This window comes from Colletotrichum navitas (assembly GCF_030913465.1).
Source record: "Colletotrichum navitas strain CBS 125086 chromosome Unknown LY79scaffold_2, whole genome shotgun sequence".
Lineage (NCBI taxonomy): Eukaryota > Fungi > Ascomycota > Sordariomycetes > Glomerellales > Glomerellaceae > Colletotrichum > Colletotrichum navitas.
In genome coordinates, this window is record NW_026850548.1 from 1,182,286 (window position 1) to 1,199,094 (window position 16,809).

Sequence of the window (16,809 nt, forward strand, 5' to 3'; positions counted from 1 at the left end):
CCCCATTCTATCTTACCTTCTGGCCCATCGATGCCTGGTACTCAGTCACAATCAATGAACTTAATCCATCGCTGTTAAACCTGTACATCAAGAATCAAACCATTTCTGTCACTACCTATCGTCCTGTCTATCTCCGTGGCGCTCCACATCCCATTAACATCATCCTCCTCCGTCTTGACTTTATAACGTTGAAGACACACGATCATCGCCGCTGAGCCCCGCCACCACATTACCAGTCGCCAGCATAGCCACAGATCAATATGTCCGCGGAGCCCAACTCCCAATTTGCGCCCGAGCCGAAGATCCAGAACAAGGATCGCGAGCTGACCTTCAAGCAAAAACTGGACCAGGCCGCCCACGATGCTCGGAAACCCGACGACGAGCCCAAGCAGAACCCAATCATTGAGAAAGGTATGTACCAGACTCATTCTCTCTGCGTCTCATGTCCACAGCATCAAATCATCAAAATTCTCACTACACCGTAACACAACCCAAAGCTCCCTGTTTCTCTCCATATCTGGTTCCGTGCAGCTTATCGACGTTTCGAAACAAGTGACACAGTACATCCCAGCCGTCGCCAATATCCTTGGACATCCGCAGGAGGAGAAAGGTGAGAAGGTATCGCGGCCTGGAATTCCTGGACCCCCAGAACGGCCTTACGACGACACCCAGGTCGAAGAGTTCATTCGGCAACAGCACCGTAGCAAGGGAGAGGACGGTTTGCTTCAATGAACACGAAGCGCGACTGAGAACCGCCATGGAAACCGCCAATTCGCAAGGACACCACGGCGTGAATGGGCTGTCATTGGATTGGCATTATTTGGGTAAATTTTCACACAAGCACGCGCCCATACGACGAAACGAAGTCGGCTTTGCACTTTACATCCCTCGATGTCATCCTATTATCCAAGCATATCAAAAGCTTGACGGGGATACACTTTATACATGGCGCATCTTGAATAAAGACTCCGACAACCCCCCCACTCTCACAAAAACCGGGAATCAGGGACAAAGGTGAAGAGGAAGAAATAGGAAACCGCCCGAGGAAGTCTGTATTCTACTTCAATACAAATATCCCGTTTGACGACAAACTTGACAACTGATGACCGATTGGTCAACCATGCCAACTTCAAGGGACACAAGTTGCTCACGAATGCCGCCAAATGCATAACACAACTGATGATGATTCAATACCTCAAAGGACACCGAGGCTCCTTTTGAGAGACGGTACGGAGGGCCTAATAGAGTTGGCGCCGGGGGCAGCAGCACCGGGGGCACTAGCGGCGCCAGGAGCACCAGGCTGGCCGGACTGTGCGGGCGCGACCTGGTCCTACGATCCGTAGCCGCCGTAGACACCATAACCGCCGTAGGCGCCCCCGGTCACCCCGTTGCCGTTGATGTCCACATTGGCGGTTGGGGTCGGGGAGGGACAGTTAATGGGGATGGTCTTCTAGACGCAGGGCTCGCAGTAGACGGTGGTCTCAGCGAAGCCAGGGGGATATGGCTCTGGTCTTTGTACTCGGACGGTGACCCGGTGCAAACTTCGGTGATGGTGTAAGCGTGATGGGGTTGACGCGGCGATGGCATCGCAGATGATGAAGTTTGAGGTGGTGACCGGTCCAAGACTGTGGGCCAGGTTCGCATCACAACTCGCCTGGATTTAGGGCTAGAGCGCAAGAACGGCCTGCGATTGAAACCCCTCGGCTTGGAATCGACTTTACGGAGCCGTCAGGCACACAAGGCTCGACACGGCAGCGCTGGCTCATCGTGAGGTGCGATGTGGCACACGTAGCCCGCAACGAATCATATTTCACTCAAAAGAGACCGCCTCATCAACACCCTTCTTGTCCGCTGTGAAGTGGCCGCACCGGCGGCACTGTTGGATAACGGCCGTCGCCGCCAGAAAACTTTTGACGGGCACGGTCTCGCAACCTTGTTCCAACATTCACGGAGTTTAGAGCGAAGTTATTATAAACAAGCAAATCGGTCATGCGCGCAGGCATGTCCCCCATCAACAGCATCACTCACCCACCGCCCGAGAGGGCCTGGGAGGAGACTTCCTATAATCAAGGGATTTTAATCTGCAGAGCGATCCCCTCCGAGGAGAGGAAAAGGCAACTCGACACCGTGGATAATAGACTGGGTGTAGGTCGTGGCAGCTCTGGGTTACTTTTTGATCTAAGGAAAAGAAAAAGAAGAAGAAAGGAAGAAAGAAATTTCGTTCGCGCGCCGCCGTTTTGAAGCTGCCGGAGTTCGGCGCTAGTCCGTGTTGGGACGGGCGGTCAGCCCCTTACCGTGTGGCCCGCCAGCGATATCACAGTCAATTGGCACTGTAGAAGTCTGCTGGGTTTTCACGGGTATCCACAGTGTCCCACTCTCTACCTTCACCGTCCTGTTGCGAGCCTCACATCACGAGGGTTGAATCAGGGCTATACGGCATGCTCAAGCCTCAAGAAGTTAAGATTGCAAGGTGTTCTACCCGGTTTAGTTTAACCATATATGAACACCCGACCCATAGAGGATAAATAAATCTATTCCCGACGCGACCCAAGCACCAAAAATAAACACAGGCAATGCCGGGAGACTGTACCCAATCCCAGGATGGAATATCTAAAGCGCTGAAAACACCAAGAATCTACCCACTTGTCATAGAACGCAGCCTCCTCACCAGTTCTTTACGGTCAAGGTCCTCTTGCCGGCGACGAAGTCCTTGGAGTAGTCGGTGCCGATGTATCGTCCCTTGAACAGCCAGATGGCGAGACTCGGAAGCTTCCAGGTGCCCATCTGGCCCGTTGCCCTGCTCCGCCCGAGCGTGATTCCGGCGAGGACCTTGGTGTCGGCGACGTAGTCGGCCGGCCTCGGCGCACCCGTGAGCTGCGCCTGAATGCTCTTGACGGCGTGCTGCGTCTGCAGATCCGCAATGCGTCCGTACCCGGCCTCGAGGTTGCCCACGTCGCCCACGACAAAGACGTTGTCGTGGCCTGGAACGCGCAGGCTCGCATCCTGGTTCACGTAACCCTGCGCGTCCAGCATGCTCGCCGGCAGGAACGACGTGTTGGGGATGCTGCCAACGGTAGGGACGTATGCGTCCGTCTCGAGGGTCGTGGTCTGACCGCTCTTGTCCGTGAGCTGGAGGGTCTTGCGTCCGTCGGATCCAGTGCTCACGCTCGTGACTTTGGTGTTGGGGATCGTCTTGACGTTCATCCTACGCAGCTCGTTGAGCACCGACTTGCGGACGCTCTCGGTAAAGGGGTCGGCGAGGGGCAGGTCGTCGTGGAAGACGAAGTAGACTTCTTTCTTGCCGTTGTACTCGAAGCCGATCTCGCCGATTGTCTCAGCGCCGGTGATGCCGCCGCCGGCGACGACGATGGTCTTGGCGTCAGCGAGTTGCTGGCGGACGCTGCTAAGGGCCTGCTTGGTCTCCTCCGTGGTGTCGAGATCCTTCCACGGCATGTCCTCCTTGGCACGGGTGCCCGTGGCGACAACGATGGCGTCGTAGGCGATAGTCCGACGGGCGCCGTCGTTGGTGACAACGACGACTGTGTTCTTGTCCGCGCTGAGCGTTTCGGCCTTGCCGAAGACGAGCTCGTAGCTCTCCTTGGGGTACTGGGCGAACCCGGGCGCGATGGGCTGGAAGAGCACGTCGTCGCCGAACTGGCCGGGGACGACGCCGCGGACGGAAGCGAACTTCCAATAGCTAGGGAGGCGGGTGTGTAAGTGAATTGAAGCCTTGCATGTAACGGCGGCTGGGCGCAATGCTTACTGTTCAGAATTGGGCGTCACCAGGATGACCTTGAGGTCCTTGACCAGTGGAGCTGTGTGCTTCAAGACGTGGTGGGCAATGGGCAGGCCGGCCATGCCGGCGCCGAGAACCACGAAAGTGGGCATCTTTGTTTTTGATGATGGCGGTTGGGATTTGCAACTATTGAAGGGTGGTGTGGTGTGTTTCTTTTTAAGAACGACACCTCGGCACCTCGGCAGCACGGGAAGCTCGATGGGTTGTGTTGCTTCGACTATTGTTTGACCCTGTGAAATGTGCTAGGTTCTGAGTTTCCGATACGTTTCGAAACGTGTGGGCTGTAATCGTGAGAAGCTTGTAGCTCTCTGGATGGTCTGTCGGTTCGCACTTTGTCTTTGGCAATCCCCAAGAAGCAGAACTCACGGGCCGGGACGCAGTTGCTTTATACAAACCCGACCCTGAGTGGCATCCCGCTAGAGCACGGCATGTTCAATCAGTCCCCCTAAATCCCTGTCGCGGACTTACGCCGCAGTGTAGCGCGGCCAAACGTTAAGGTTTCGATCACATATTGTGTATGTCTATTACAGAGCAGCCGCTCGCGACGGAACACGGATTACACAGCGCCGTATTGAGAACAGCCGCCGGCGCCCCAATTGGCGTTTGTGTGTCTCAAAAGCCACTCCGCGAGGAAAGACAAGCGTGGGTATCTATGCGCGCGCGCGCGCTGCGGAGTGGTGATAAGTATATAAGTATCTAAGTACCCAGTCTCACAAGCTTTGTAATGCTTGGTAGAGGCAGGTTGAGACGAGGGTGGGACCCAACGGCGGCAGGGCGTGACGAGAGCACGTGACGCGGAGTATGTCTGGTCTCCCGCCGGGGGTCATCGTCGGTAGACGCCAAGTTACAGATCGATCTGCTCCGTTTTTCCCGCCGGGTATAGAGAAATCTCGCCAGCATCATCCCGACCTTTCCCCCCCCGGCGGGCCGCGTCTTGGGCTCTGCTTGTCAGTGATGTTAGCACTTGCGCTGATCCTTCACACGGACTCATTGTTCGGCGGGTGTGTTGGGATGTCATTGAGCACGTCTAGCTCATCCAGACTACGCTGACATGATTGGGTGGCTTTCCAACGGGGCTGTTCATCAACACGGGACGAGGGGCCTTTTTTGTGTCGCGTATGAACTGTTTTTTTTCTTTTTCTTTTATTGAATCGGCATGCTGCTCTACACTATACTATGTACTTCCGGCATCCATTCTTCAACACCCCGGGTTCAATCACCGGCCAGAAAGAAACAAAGAGACATTTAGGTCTCTTTCACAAACCCTTGCAGCAACCCCACTTCCCAATCCAGCGCCTAAAGTGTTATACAGAGCATAATTTACAACAAAATAACCAGCGAGCCAACCAGACACAAACCTACGGATACAAGGCCGAGACGCGAGCCGAGGCTGAGAGCACCTGCGCGAGCGGGACCCGACGGCTGAGCGCTTCCCGATGACGGCGCGGTGGTGCCGGGCATGGACATTGACATTCCCGGAGGCATTGACATTCCCGGAGCCATCGTCATTCCGGGGGGCATGCTCATCCCCGAGGTCATGCTCATTCCTGGAGGCATGCTCATTCCGGGGGGCATGCTCATTCCTGGAGGCATGCTCATCCCGGGGGGCATGCTCATGCTGGGCATGCCGGGCATACCGGGCATACCGGGCATCGTGGGAGTGCCAGAAGATGTGGGCTTCGGCATCGGCTGCATGGGCATGGTGCTGTTACTCTTGGCGCCTCCTGAGGGCATACCCTGTCCGGCACCAACGGGCCCGGGGTTAGCGACGCGGAAGAAGTTGCCGGCAACGACCTTGTCCTGGAGCCCGGCGGCCATGAGGCCGTTCATGACGTTGAAGTCGCGGCGATTCTGGGCGGCGCCCGAGAGGGCCATGAGGCCCTGCTGCGTGATCGTGGTGTGGTCGACAGCGACGAAGGTGTACCTGTGGCTGAGGGGCTCCCTCGCCGGCGGGTTGGGGCCGATGTACGGCGCGAGAGCCGCCGCGTTCATCTTGTTCTGCAAGATGTAGACCCTCTTCGGCCCGGCAGTCGTGTTGAGCGTCACGGGCGCGTCGGACGACATCAGGCCCGTCTGCATCCAGTGGAGGAGAGTGCCCGTCTTCGGCGGCTGGTTGGTCGGGACGTCAATGTCCACCATTATCACCGCATACTGTCCCTTCAGCTGGTTCTCTGTTGCGATCGTGGGTTGAACTTGGCTAGCTAATAATCATGAGTCAGACCGCTTGTCCGTCGTTCGTTCGTTCGGTCTCATCTATCGGGACGCTTACAGTCTCTAGGTAGATTCACGCCATCCAGCGCCGAGATCCCTCCGTAGGAGACGATGAGAGGGGTCTGCGAGTTGGGCATGAAGCCGTTGGGGGTAGCGGCCGACGTCAACGTCGCCGCCGCCAGCACGGCAATGGCCTTGTACAGCATCATTAAATAACAGTAATCTGGAAGGAGTGTAGAGTAATGAAAAGTCGCTGCTCGGTTAGAATCGAAAGTGAAAAAGAAGGGATATAGGAGAAGGAAACAAGCACATCAACGGAACCCATCCGCTATCTCGTTCGACAGGGAGGGAAGGCAGTTTTGACCACATGACCACCGCCTAATAGAGGGCGACCCGATAAGGAATTATCTAGGGCGCTCTTTGGCTCTTCTTTCGCCTCAACTACAACTTCGGGGTCATCCGTGGGCGCGGAAACATTTTCGACCGAAGATGAAACACGGCCTCAGCACTGTTGTTACAAGCGCAAGTGCATGCTGCATGAAGCATGGGCCGCGACCACCACCCTCTTTTTAGTGACTCTTGAGAAACGTAGGTTGGGCGGGAGGGGGGGCCTGTACCTGCTTCATGCAAATGAACGAATTTGAACAAGTTTAAGCCGCCATTCCCGAAGACGAGTTTACGAGGCTCTGCAAATTTTAAAGACAACCAGCCCCCTCCTTGTTGTTCCTGGCCTGCCGTAGGTTCCTCGGAACGAAGCTTGTTCCCTTGCGGACCAACCATGGGCAGCGTCGAGCATGTTCCCACGGGACACGTCGTTGAGAGCCCCTCAGCCCCCTCCCCCCCGATCGAAACATTGATGCTTGGGTTCCTTGGCGAAATCTGTAAAAACAAAGCTTGGCGATTCCTTTTGCTGGGTAACACGTAAGATGGGATGCTTGTGCGACGTCGGCATAGTTTCTTGAATTAGTCCGGGGTCTGTGTGTTCTATTCGCGCTGCTTGTAGTATTCGTAACTGTAGAGCGCAGTTCGTTGACGATCAGTCAAAAACTGCATTGTTCACATTCAAACACTGCCCATCTGTGGGCGAGGATCTATGAAGTCATCATCATCATCATCATCAATGGCATATTCTTGTCGATGGCTTATAGTTGTAATCCCATGATCCCTGCAAGTTTTGCCGCAAGACCAGAAGTCAGAAACCAAGGTATGATTATAAGGCTGTATCTCTTAAGGTCCAGAGGTTATAAACGGATGGTTCCCGCCGCCCTGCTGAGGGGGAGATGTAATGGCGCTGCGGCTGGGACAGCCCTACCACCAGCAGTAGACTGCATGAAACGACGGACTTTTGTTTCCGACGCTCGGCGTCCGGAACCACGGAAATTCTTTTCCCTCGCCAATGGCCTCCACGGGCACACATATAACCCAAAAGAGGATGCCATCTGAATGCTCCCACGACCGCGCACTTTTACAGAGACCAGACCAAAAAAACACTCGAGGGTGCAAATGCAGGGGTTGCAGCTCATTGGCGGTCCGCCCTGATATGTGACCGTCACGTTTCGCTATTGGAATTAGAGATTGGAGAGTGAAAGTCTAATCCTCGGGGGTATCTGATGAATCCGGATGAGGATTCACAACCTTAACTGTTACTAAACTGAGGTCACGGACAATGACGAGATGTGCATCCGAGTCAAGCAAGGGTCTTCTGACCCGTGATTGCTGCCTCGCAACACAGCAGCGGCCGCGCAAGGCCCGCGTGCAGAGTGCATACCGTGGTATGTATGGGGTTGTCGTCAAATATCCGTCAAACGAAGAACATTGGTGTTGAGACCCTAGCGCTTACTTGAAGGCGCCTCCCCTCGAGGCCAACCGGACGAGTCTGCAGGACTGATCGTCGGTCCCCGGCGCGGTCGGTGAACGCCCTTCCCTCCGTGTTCTGGCATGAGCCGAGCTGCAACCACCGCCTCTCGAGTGATTTATATGCATGCAGCGATCGACAACACAATCAACCGTATGGAGTCTTCCGCCCGAGCACCAGGTCACTCGCATGCCCCGTGTATCAGGAAGAGTTCTTAGGCCGGTTGGGCAGACGAGCCCATTGTTGAACTGCGAGAACCCTGTGGAGTTTCGGTGCCGGGCTGCCAACAAGTGGAGGTGGGACGTCGGAATACCCAGAGGGTGCCGGCCAGCTTGCGCTTCCAGGATGTCTTTCGATGTATCGCGCGCCCGCCTTCAAACATCATTTGGGCGGGGTGGGTGGGGGATCGGCAAGAGATCGTCTACATGTCGGGTTGCCGTCAAAGGAAGACGCAAGGGTCTCATAGCAGAACCAGACGAGAATTACCGTCCTCTGTCCCTCGCTGTTCCCTCGTCTGTCTAGTCGTTGAACAAGCCCCGGTCTTATCCGACGCAAATGGCTGGCTGGGGACGGAAGCACTTGAGTGGACGCCGTCGGGCGGCCGATACCATGCCAGCCCTCTCGACATCCGCACCCGGCTGACAGAAAGACGGCACACCTTAAGTACTTTCCCACACCACATCCACGGTATGGGCAGTGTTAAAGTATGCAATCTTTTTTGTCAACTGAGTGATCCGGTAAGCATCCCAGGAGCGCATCCCATGTGGGCAAAGTTCAAGATACCGTGTCATATTCGATGGGCCAGGTTTCATCTGAAGGGCCAAAGGAGCCATCCGCGTGGCCATATAGGAGAAGGTTGGGCTGTGTGTCACTCGGAGGGGTGAGGTGAATGAGGCAGGAATATCGGTAGATGCGCCCGTCGCTTACACGGCCATAGCTGCCGGCTGGGCAGCCTCTTCAACAGGCAACGGGGGCTAAATCCTTCCTTTCTATGAGGCAAGCATCACGTGCGCCAACGAGCGCCAGCCATCAAGTAGCTTAGAACAAATATCCTTCCGAAATGCCGTTCGACGGGGCATCGAGCAGCAAGTGCTTACTACTCATTGCGTATTAGGATCACGTAATGAACCTTGGCCAATAAAGCATAAATTGTGGCTTTTGAAAGGTGAGATATCTGAAGGCTTGGTGAGCGAGACGAAATGGTATGGGGAAAAGCGCGTGTTGAAAAAGCTCCCACGCTCCGAAGTCAGGTAGAAGATGTAGCTGGGACCCAAAATAGAGACTCGAGTCGCTCTCGGTAGATATACGAGAGGGGCAACTCATGGAAAGACCCCTTCATACTCATCTCGGAGTAGACAGATGCTGCAGAAACCGGAGTCTAGCCGAATAATCAGGCAGCATACAGTACTGGGTCAAAAGTCTTGTTACAGCAAGAAGGATATCCCCACTCATTCGGTCTTAAAACTGATGATAGATATGGCTGATAGTATTAGTTGCTGAGCGGCCTTTTTTTTTCTTTTTCTTTTTCTTTTTCTTGCTGTAACAAGACGTTTGATATAGTACTGCATATGAAAAGTCCCAATGCTCTCATTATACAGCCTTTCTCTCTCGTCGACAACACAAACCATGGACATAAGATCATGGCGTATTGTCGGATCACGGAGTAGCAAGGACGTATTATTACATTGAACAAATGGGAGAGCAAGTATTCTCTCCCGTTTGTTGAGTATAGTATCGTGACTGTAACATTTGAAAGGGAACGGTAGATGGATTGGTCTCGAATACGTTTCAGGGGCAACTCGTTCATGCTCATGTCATGATGCTGTGTTGTCCACAAGCCGAGTGCTGATTCGAAGTGATGCTTTATAGTAGAGCCCTAGGGAAGCACGCTATGCTGTGTCTTTGTCGAATGTCTTCTAAACCTCTTTTAAATCCCGGAGTTCTTGAAGATGCTTCGATGGCGGATGATTCCCTCTGATTGTCAAAAGGTCTGGACTGCGGCATTATGGAACAAGGATTCGCCGTGAAATCCAGAAGCGGTGAGTGATGATGCCTGCCCATATTACACGGATACACAGCCGGTATGCTTCCATGGTGGTTGTCGAATGGTCGTCGAAGAGTGATTGTACCGTTATCGTGGCTCTCTTCCGTCTGCAGAGGAGGATAATGAGGACCGGAAACAAGGTAGCAGGCCAAATTTGTAAATAATTGCTCGGCACGGATGCCACTTATCCCAGTCGTATTCCTGAGCTGCCAAACTGCCTGGGAAGTCAATCTCGGACGATCAATATTTCGTCAAACACCCCCCTTCTCGGACAATTTCGGACAATGGAGTTCATGGATGACAACATCGTGATGGTACCGGCGCTGCTATGCCGGCTCGATTACGCACTGGTTAAGGAGAAAGTCGAAGTGTAAGCTAAAAACTGAATAGCTCGCAACAGGGTCCTGAGGAACCCACAAACATGACCGTATAATACCGGAGATAGTAGCCACCAAGATGTCATCGAGGTGTGTTCGTAGAACCATGACTGCATCTCCTGCGGGTCCAGCTACACTACCGTATACCAGTCTTCTTTCGAGGGGGTAGATGGCGTCAACGTACTTGACTGCTGAGGGTGATCTGGCGAATTTCAGTACACAGGAAACTTGTAGCCGTCATCTTACATAAACCTAGCCTCACAAGTATCTGTCTGGTACCATGGCGACTGTTTGGACATGGACCGCGCATGGCGAAGAACAACTGAACAGAAAGAAAGCACAGGTGATATGGTACTGTGAGGGAACTTCAGTAACCGAGAGTCCTTGGCGTACCATAAGGCCATCCGCAAAACTGTGGACCAGGTCGAGATCTCGATGTCATATGAGGGGGCTAATACCGGGTAGCTACCTCTACCGTACCGTAACTGCCTTTGCTCGAGGTATTCAGGGAGGTCTCGCGTACTGCAGGAGGAAAATATGTGGTATGGTGACGTACGGGATCGCCGTGAGCTCAACATCGGGCAACCACCAAAAAACGGTTGTTGGTAAGAATCCCGATCACAACGAGCCCGCCTCGGCGAGAGCCCAGCCGAGTAGGACGCAGTGGTTCCTCTGGCCTCTCAGAGAGGCGGGAAAGAAGCACGCTGGCCATCGTAGTTCCAGGATCAAGCTCGGTGTGTTGCTATCGTCTTTGCTCCTTCCTAATTGCCGTCGTGGCTTAGCGACGACTTACCCCAGGTATAGTCACCGACGTCGGTGTGCAGGCAATGTGGTGCGCGAAAGGTAGGTCTCGGGTAGCCCTTCATTGTCAACAGAAATGGGCCGAGATAGATTTGCTGGAAAAGGGGGGTCAAGGTGTTTGGGACCGCTACCTTTGGGGATAACATCATTCATGACGTTTCGGGAGCTAGCTTCTCCTTCCCCAGTTGCCCAGCACTCCATTCCGGGCCCATTACAGGCCAGACAACGATGTCATTATGCCCGTCGACTCGCTCACTACCAAACTATCGTGTGGCTCGTGTTGTAGCCAAGTTGGGGACGCAGGAGCGAAAGGCTTCTAGCCATCCTTTTCGGCCGGGTGTAATACAGGGGCCATTTGCTGGGCATGTTGTCACCAACGACCATCCGTCCTGACTAGAGTAAAGGAAGGAGATCTGATTTCGTGTCGCAGACTCTTTGGGCGTAGCAGCGGCAGGTGGAAATGAGTATGAGGTGAGGCATGGCGTCATCACGTGTGACGGGAGGCGGTCCAAAAAAAAAGAAAATAAAACAAAAACAGCTTTGTTCATATCACATTGTGTCGAGCGTCCAATTTCTTTGGGCCCGATCAGATAACGTCAGGGTCTCGATCCTTGGCGCATCTAGGTTCTCCGTCTGAAGCTGAGGCGAGTTTATGGAGTGTGTGTGGATAGTCAAGCGAGTGATGCAGGTGGCGGGAATTGCTTCATGGGTGGCCACTTCCGTCGACGCCGACAGGAGGCTCTTGTTCCGAACGGGGTTGCAAAGGTCGTACGATGCGAGCCGTGGCAAGGGTTATAGCGCAAAGAAGAGGAAAAGAGGGAAGAGAAGGAAGCCCGGCCGTGTGTGTATGACGGGAAGCAGCAGCCTCAAAGGGGTACGGGAGCCGCGTGCCAGCCAGAAGGGTGCAAATCCGAAGATCTAGAGCAGAAATGGACCCGGTGTGCCCCATCCGCGCCTCGTGGAACCCGGTCTGGGCGTTTGGATTAACTTGGGAGCATAGTGCAGTTGCGGTGCCGGTGTGTCGTTGTGTGATGCGATGAGGTCGTCGCGCGTGTCGTTCCTTCCTCCTGTGACGGAATGAACCAGCGTTTGAGAAGAGGGAGGAACACTTTGCCAAAACGCTACTAGACGTAGGGAGAGAGGAAAACGCTCATCCCAGAGCCGTGATTGGCCTGCTGGGGGGCGTCAAGGGGGGCCGACCGTCGGACTGGGGTGTGGATGACATCACGCGGCGCCGCATTAGTGGCGCTGGGTGACTTCACACAGCGTCTGATTGGCAAGACCTGACGACACCCAACCACCACACGACGTAGTGTAGCTGGGGGCGAGGCCGTAGCTAGCATAGGCAAAGCAGACGCACAGAGGGAGAAGGAAAGAATCGTCGTCTTTCCGTCCGTCAGCCTTGACGTCTGACACATCCTGTAGAAAGTCTGTCATCTGTCGAACGGTGTGGTGTCTCTGTCCGTCGCTACGGATCCGTCCTGCCACAGTTCCATCATTTCCCCCGCTGCGTACAACCCCCCCTCCCCGTCTTTCTTACGTGACGGAGTGCTACGTACCGGAAATCTTCCGTCAGAGCTCATCCTCTGTCTCGTCACCGTCAAGGGGGTCGGTCAATCAATGCCTAACCCGCTGTTTCGGCTGTTTGGGATTTGCGCAAACTCGCGCCTGTCTCTTTTCAGATCTCGTTTAGCCTTCCGGGCCCGCGATGCATCCATCATTCCCCGCGGAAGCGGTGGGAATGCTCTCACCTGAAGAAAAAGTGTCACCAATCTCTCGGTGAGTGTCGAATCGCTGCCGAATGTGGCCTACCGTAGCTGCAACCCTGCTTCAACGCTCATATTTCCTCCGCTCCCCGGCTCCGCAGTGGTTCGGGCGGAATTGTCCCAATATTGCTTATCGACGTGCCTGGTTCGTCCTTCCCACCTGCATCTGAATAGCTTCAACATGGTCTAGATCCAGTGGGTCGCTTGATTGAGTGTTGTGATAGACAGTGATAGTTTAGACAGCAAGGGGGGGGGGGGGGGGTTACGATAAGAGAAGAGGAAAAAAAAAAAACCCGACACCCTGATGGGGCGCTTAGACCACGAGAAGAGGAGTAGGAGCGAATTACCGTTGCTTCCAAAAGGGGGATGGGGAATTGAGGCCCAAGAGAACCGAAATTTCAGATCTCGTGGCCATGCCAAATGAGCAAAATCCCATTCATCCTGGTGGTGGGCATGAAGACACCTTACACTAGGAAATCCCGCCGGGTACGTTCTCCGGTACGTATCCCTGAGATCAGGAGAGCATCCCCACAAAACATGGAAATCTTACCAATGACAGACTACTATCGGCGGAGACTCTGGGTCCCTAGAGTTGCAAAATAGTGCGAATAGCTTCAGATTTTGGCGCCCAAAACTGAGGGGGGGGATCCGTGCTCTTGTCGTTGACGACGACGTATGTATGCCCCACGCCACCCTGGCGCAGGTCGGGGGGGTGCAGTACGCGAGGCGCACTGCGACCGACTCAGCGTCGCAGACCCACTTGCCTTCTTGATCAAACGTCCACCCCGGGGTCCGGCTGACAGGCACTTCGGCGGCCAATGACGTCTGTTCGACCCGCCGATCTTTTGACGACAAGTCCTGCTTGGTCGCCGCCTGGCCGCACCGCCGTCTGTCTTTTCCCGCACTTGGCTGCTTGAGCTAGAGCACTCTACTCTACCCAAGACTGACAGTCAACCTCGCACTTTGCTGCCTCCACAAAGTCTGCCCTATTATTTGTTATTGCAGAGGGCAACCGCCCCCCTTTGACTGCCTAGTTTCGGTGGTCAAGTGCCAAACCACGCATGTCCAACTGCCAGCATCCTTCTCGCACAACCTGGCTTGTGACCTGGACCCCATTTGTAATCGCCCGTCGTCGACTTTGTCTGCGACTGCCACTCAATTTGGGTTTCCAAGGTATCCCCGGTACCACGTTTCTATTCCCCTGGCGGAAGATACCTACATACGGTAACGTGATATGGTGGAAGGCCAGCCCAATATGGGTCAACCCTCCATTGATTATGGAGAGGTTTCAAGTTTTCGATAATACGCTTGTCTTTAATCCTACGTGATACTTGGTTCGTGGGCACGCTAGGAAATCAAGGGTCCAACACACATATTGCCGGTCTTACCTCGTGAAGGCGCCATGTTCGAGACAGTCCCTTCGCTTGCGTCCTTGTCTTGCCCGTCTCTACGTGACGCCATGTCCGAGGAGCCCCTCATGCGGCCGTCTCTCAAGGGCCTATCGGCCCAGATAGACAATCCCAACACCAGAGGATCATCTCTGTCTTTGTCTGGGCCCCCGACAAGCTCAACAGCTCCCCAAAGGAGTGAGCTGTGGCCAATAATGACATGGTATGTGACTTCAGTCTGGACACGGATCAGCAGGGTCTTTCCGTTCTCGGCCAGCCCACCTCAACTTCGCTCAGTCCTATGCCCGCAAGAGGGCCAACCCTGTCTAGTCCTGTAGTTGTATCACTGGTACCTCTCTCACTGCATCATCAGCCCTGTCCGTGGCAAAGGCATACTGTCTGCTTGATTGGTCTCTCGGTCATGACCCTGGTTCAGTTACGCCATACGGTACAGACCTTTGCCTGGGGGTCCAGCAACCGCTAAGACACCGTCCACCACCGCCGATCCCTAGCGGATTGAGCAAAGCGGGAACAAGCAGCAGCTTTGAGGTGGGTGAGAAGGGTCAACTAGGGATGAGGGTGTGCTGTGCTCTTCTCCATCCGCCCGCCTCCGCTTCTCTAGGCATCCGAAAGGAAGGAGGGGGGAAGAAGGGGGGGGGGGGGGGCGTGGGAGAACTCGAACTGCGAACCTGCTAGTGACGGACCCTGTGTTTTGTCAGATGGTTGCACGCTTGCTCGCCAAGCCCACCCCATCTTGCCCAGCTTTACCCTACGTTTGTACCTACCTCTCCATGACAAGGCTTCGCTGTGCGATGGCCTTTTTCGCCCCTCTTATTTTGTTTTATAAACCCAGGGCCGTTCCTACCGTCTACCGTTTGTAGAACTCCTGTCTCATCAGCATCCAGCTACAATAACCTTTCCTACACCGTATCAACAACTCATACACCATCCACCACCACCAACATCAGCCTCATCTTTTTAAGACTACCACCACTCTCATAAAAATTTTTGTTAAAACACACATTTCCAGAAACACTAAGGCATTTGGAAAACCTTGCCTATTTCAATCCGTCGACGTTTTCGAGCCCCTTTCACAATAACCTCAATTTCGACTTAAAACCGCACTCATGAGTCCCTCCACAATGCCCGCTCGCCAGGACGCCTACTCCGTCTCCATTCCCGTCTCCCCTCCTCCTCCATCAGATATCTCTACCTACATGCGCTCGATGCATCAGCACACCAAGCGACAGATGGAGGCTGCCAACCGTTCATCGACGCGGAGGTCCGGTGGGCGCACTAGCTACCCCCGTGTGAACGGTCACAACAACGAGTCTTCCAGTCCCGATTACAGCTCATAATCTGTTATCCGAACAGTATGAACATCAATACCGGGCTGGTGATTCACTGGTCCATGCCTCACATGTCATTTATAGATGACTGGCACACTTTTTTCAGCGATTGGCGTGGTGAAGAGTTGAACGACGCTGCAAACTGGCACATCTGTTCTAAGGCAATGTGTGCACGCGTCCGAAACATCTTGGTATAGCGATCTGGGTAACATAGCATCACATGGCGTGAGCAATTTTTTATATGGGATTGTTGGTTGGTTTTTTTACTTTTATTTTTTACTTGTGGGCATTGGTCTGCAAGGCGTTCGGGGTTTGGGACTAGCGGGTGTTGCAAGGCTTGAGGGAAAAGTTAAGCTTGCAACGTCCATGAGTTATGACAAGATCGAATGATAATTCGAACCGTTCAATCGCTACAATTAGTTCAACACCGTTTGGATTTGTTTGTCATACATCTCACGTGAATCAAATATGAGTTAAGTGCTTTCTCTTATAAAGGCGAACTGAATCTGGTTTGAATCCTCTGGGAAATTGATAATCCATGGATTTGAAAGATATGTTTGCTCCCGACTTCGGCTTCTTCTCTCTCTTTCTCTCTCTTGAATCTGGATCTACACCGTGACAATGTCGTGTCATCATTGTCGCCAGGCCAGATTGATAGACAGTCCGCCCGGGTCGAAACTGTCACACCGCGGTCTATGCAGGATACACCTGTTCCCCATCACGTCTAGGTATTTTCTCCTGTGTACGGGGTCGCGGTTCGCGTCCCATCTATCCATCCTTGTACGTCAATGTCCAGCGAACCCGGCAACACGCGCCCGTACCCCTGGCCCCGGTCGGAGTGGCCTTCGGTCCCACGGGACAGACGACCCAGGGAGCACACACGCCCTCGCCGAACCTTCGAGTGTCGTTGCCGTTCGATGATTTCATTGCGACCCTGCGGGTGGCCGCCTTGGATCAGTGCCTTAGTTCGATGATTTCAATTATGGCACTGTCACAATACGCAAGGCCAAAGCCTAATCAGCCACGGTGCTGTATTTCCTAGGCAGTGATCGGCGTTGCTGGGCAAGGGAAAGAAGGTAAACTCGGCTGATAAAAAAGAAATAGAGGGGCGAGGAATAGTGAAAGAGACGGGCACGGCCGCAGCCGGTATCCCTAGACCACGGCCGGAAAGAAGCGAAAGACTTTGTAATGGGCGTCCCAGTCCCAGTTTCTTAATCGTAGT

General features: G+C 54.0%; 6 protein-coding genes across 6 annotated transcripts; 4 read left to right on the forward strand and 2 right to left on the reverse strand.

Annotated features, from left to right (window-relative positions):
- Nucleotides 1-6: 6 nt before the first annotated feature.
- On the forward strand, nt 7-911 carry LY79DRAFT_147156 (uncharacterized protein). Its single transcript, XM_060551021.1, has 2 exons — nt 7-411; nt 554-911. Exons 1-2 carry the CDS (start codon nt 261-263, stop codon nt 730-732), a joined length of 330 nt encoding a protein of 109 aa, XP_060420268.1. The 5' UTR covers nt 7-260; the 3' UTR covers nt 733-911.
- Nucleotides 912-2,664: 1,753 nt separating this feature from the next.
- On the reverse strand, nt 2,665-3,888 carry LY79DRAFT_575329 (uncharacterized protein; the record flags this gene model as incomplete). The annotated part of the gene is made up of 2 exons (XM_060559700.1): nt 2,665-3,697; nt 3,764-3,888. 2 exons carry the CDS (start codon nt 3,886-3,888, stop codon nt 2,665-2,667), a joined length of 1,158 nt encoding a protein of 385 aa, XP_060420269.1.
- Nucleotides 3,889-4,648: 760 nt separating this feature from the next.
- Nucleotides 4,649-6,097, reverse strand: LY79DRAFT_535758 (uncharacterized protein). Its single transcript, XM_060556542.1, has 2 exons — nt 6,075-6,097; nt 4,649-6,022 (listed from the first exon to the last, which is right to left on the reverse strand). Exon 2 carries the CDS (start codon nt 5,933-5,935, stop codon nt 5,117-5,119), a length of 819 nt encoding a protein of 272 aa, XP_060420270.1. The 5' UTR covers nt 5,936-6,022; nt 6,075-6,097; the 3' UTR covers nt 4,649-5,116.
- Nucleotides 6,098-8,247: 2,150 nt separating this feature from the next.
- On the forward strand, nt 8,248-8,969 carry LY79DRAFT_147193 (uncharacterized protein). The gene has a single exon (XM_060551022.1). It carries the CDS (start codon nt 8,288-8,290, stop codon nt 8,744-8,746), a length of 459 nt encoding a protein of 152 aa, XP_060420271.1. The 5' UTR covers nt 8,248-8,287; the 3' UTR covers nt 8,747-8,969.
- Nucleotides 8,970-10,317: 1,348 nt separating this feature from the next.
- On the forward strand, nt 10,318-11,239 carry LY79DRAFT_147198 (uncharacterized protein). Its single transcript, XM_060551023.1, has one exon. It carries the CDS (start codon nt 10,564-10,566, stop codon nt 11,128-11,130), a length of 567 nt encoding a protein of 188 aa, XP_060420272.1. The 5' UTR covers nt 10,318-10,563; the 3' UTR covers nt 11,131-11,239.
- A 3,834-nt stretch (nt 11,240-15,073) lies between these two features.
- On the forward strand, nt 15,074-16,000 carry LY79DRAFT_535769 (uncharacterized protein). Its single transcript, XM_060556543.1, has one exon. The coding sequence runs from the start codon at nt 15,366-15,368 to the stop codon at nt 15,594-15,596; it is 231 nt and encodes a 76-aa protein (XP_060420273.1). The 5' UTR covers nt 15,074-15,365; the 3' UTR covers nt 15,597-16,000.
- The last annotated feature ends 809 nt before the right edge of the window (nt 16,001-16,809 follow it).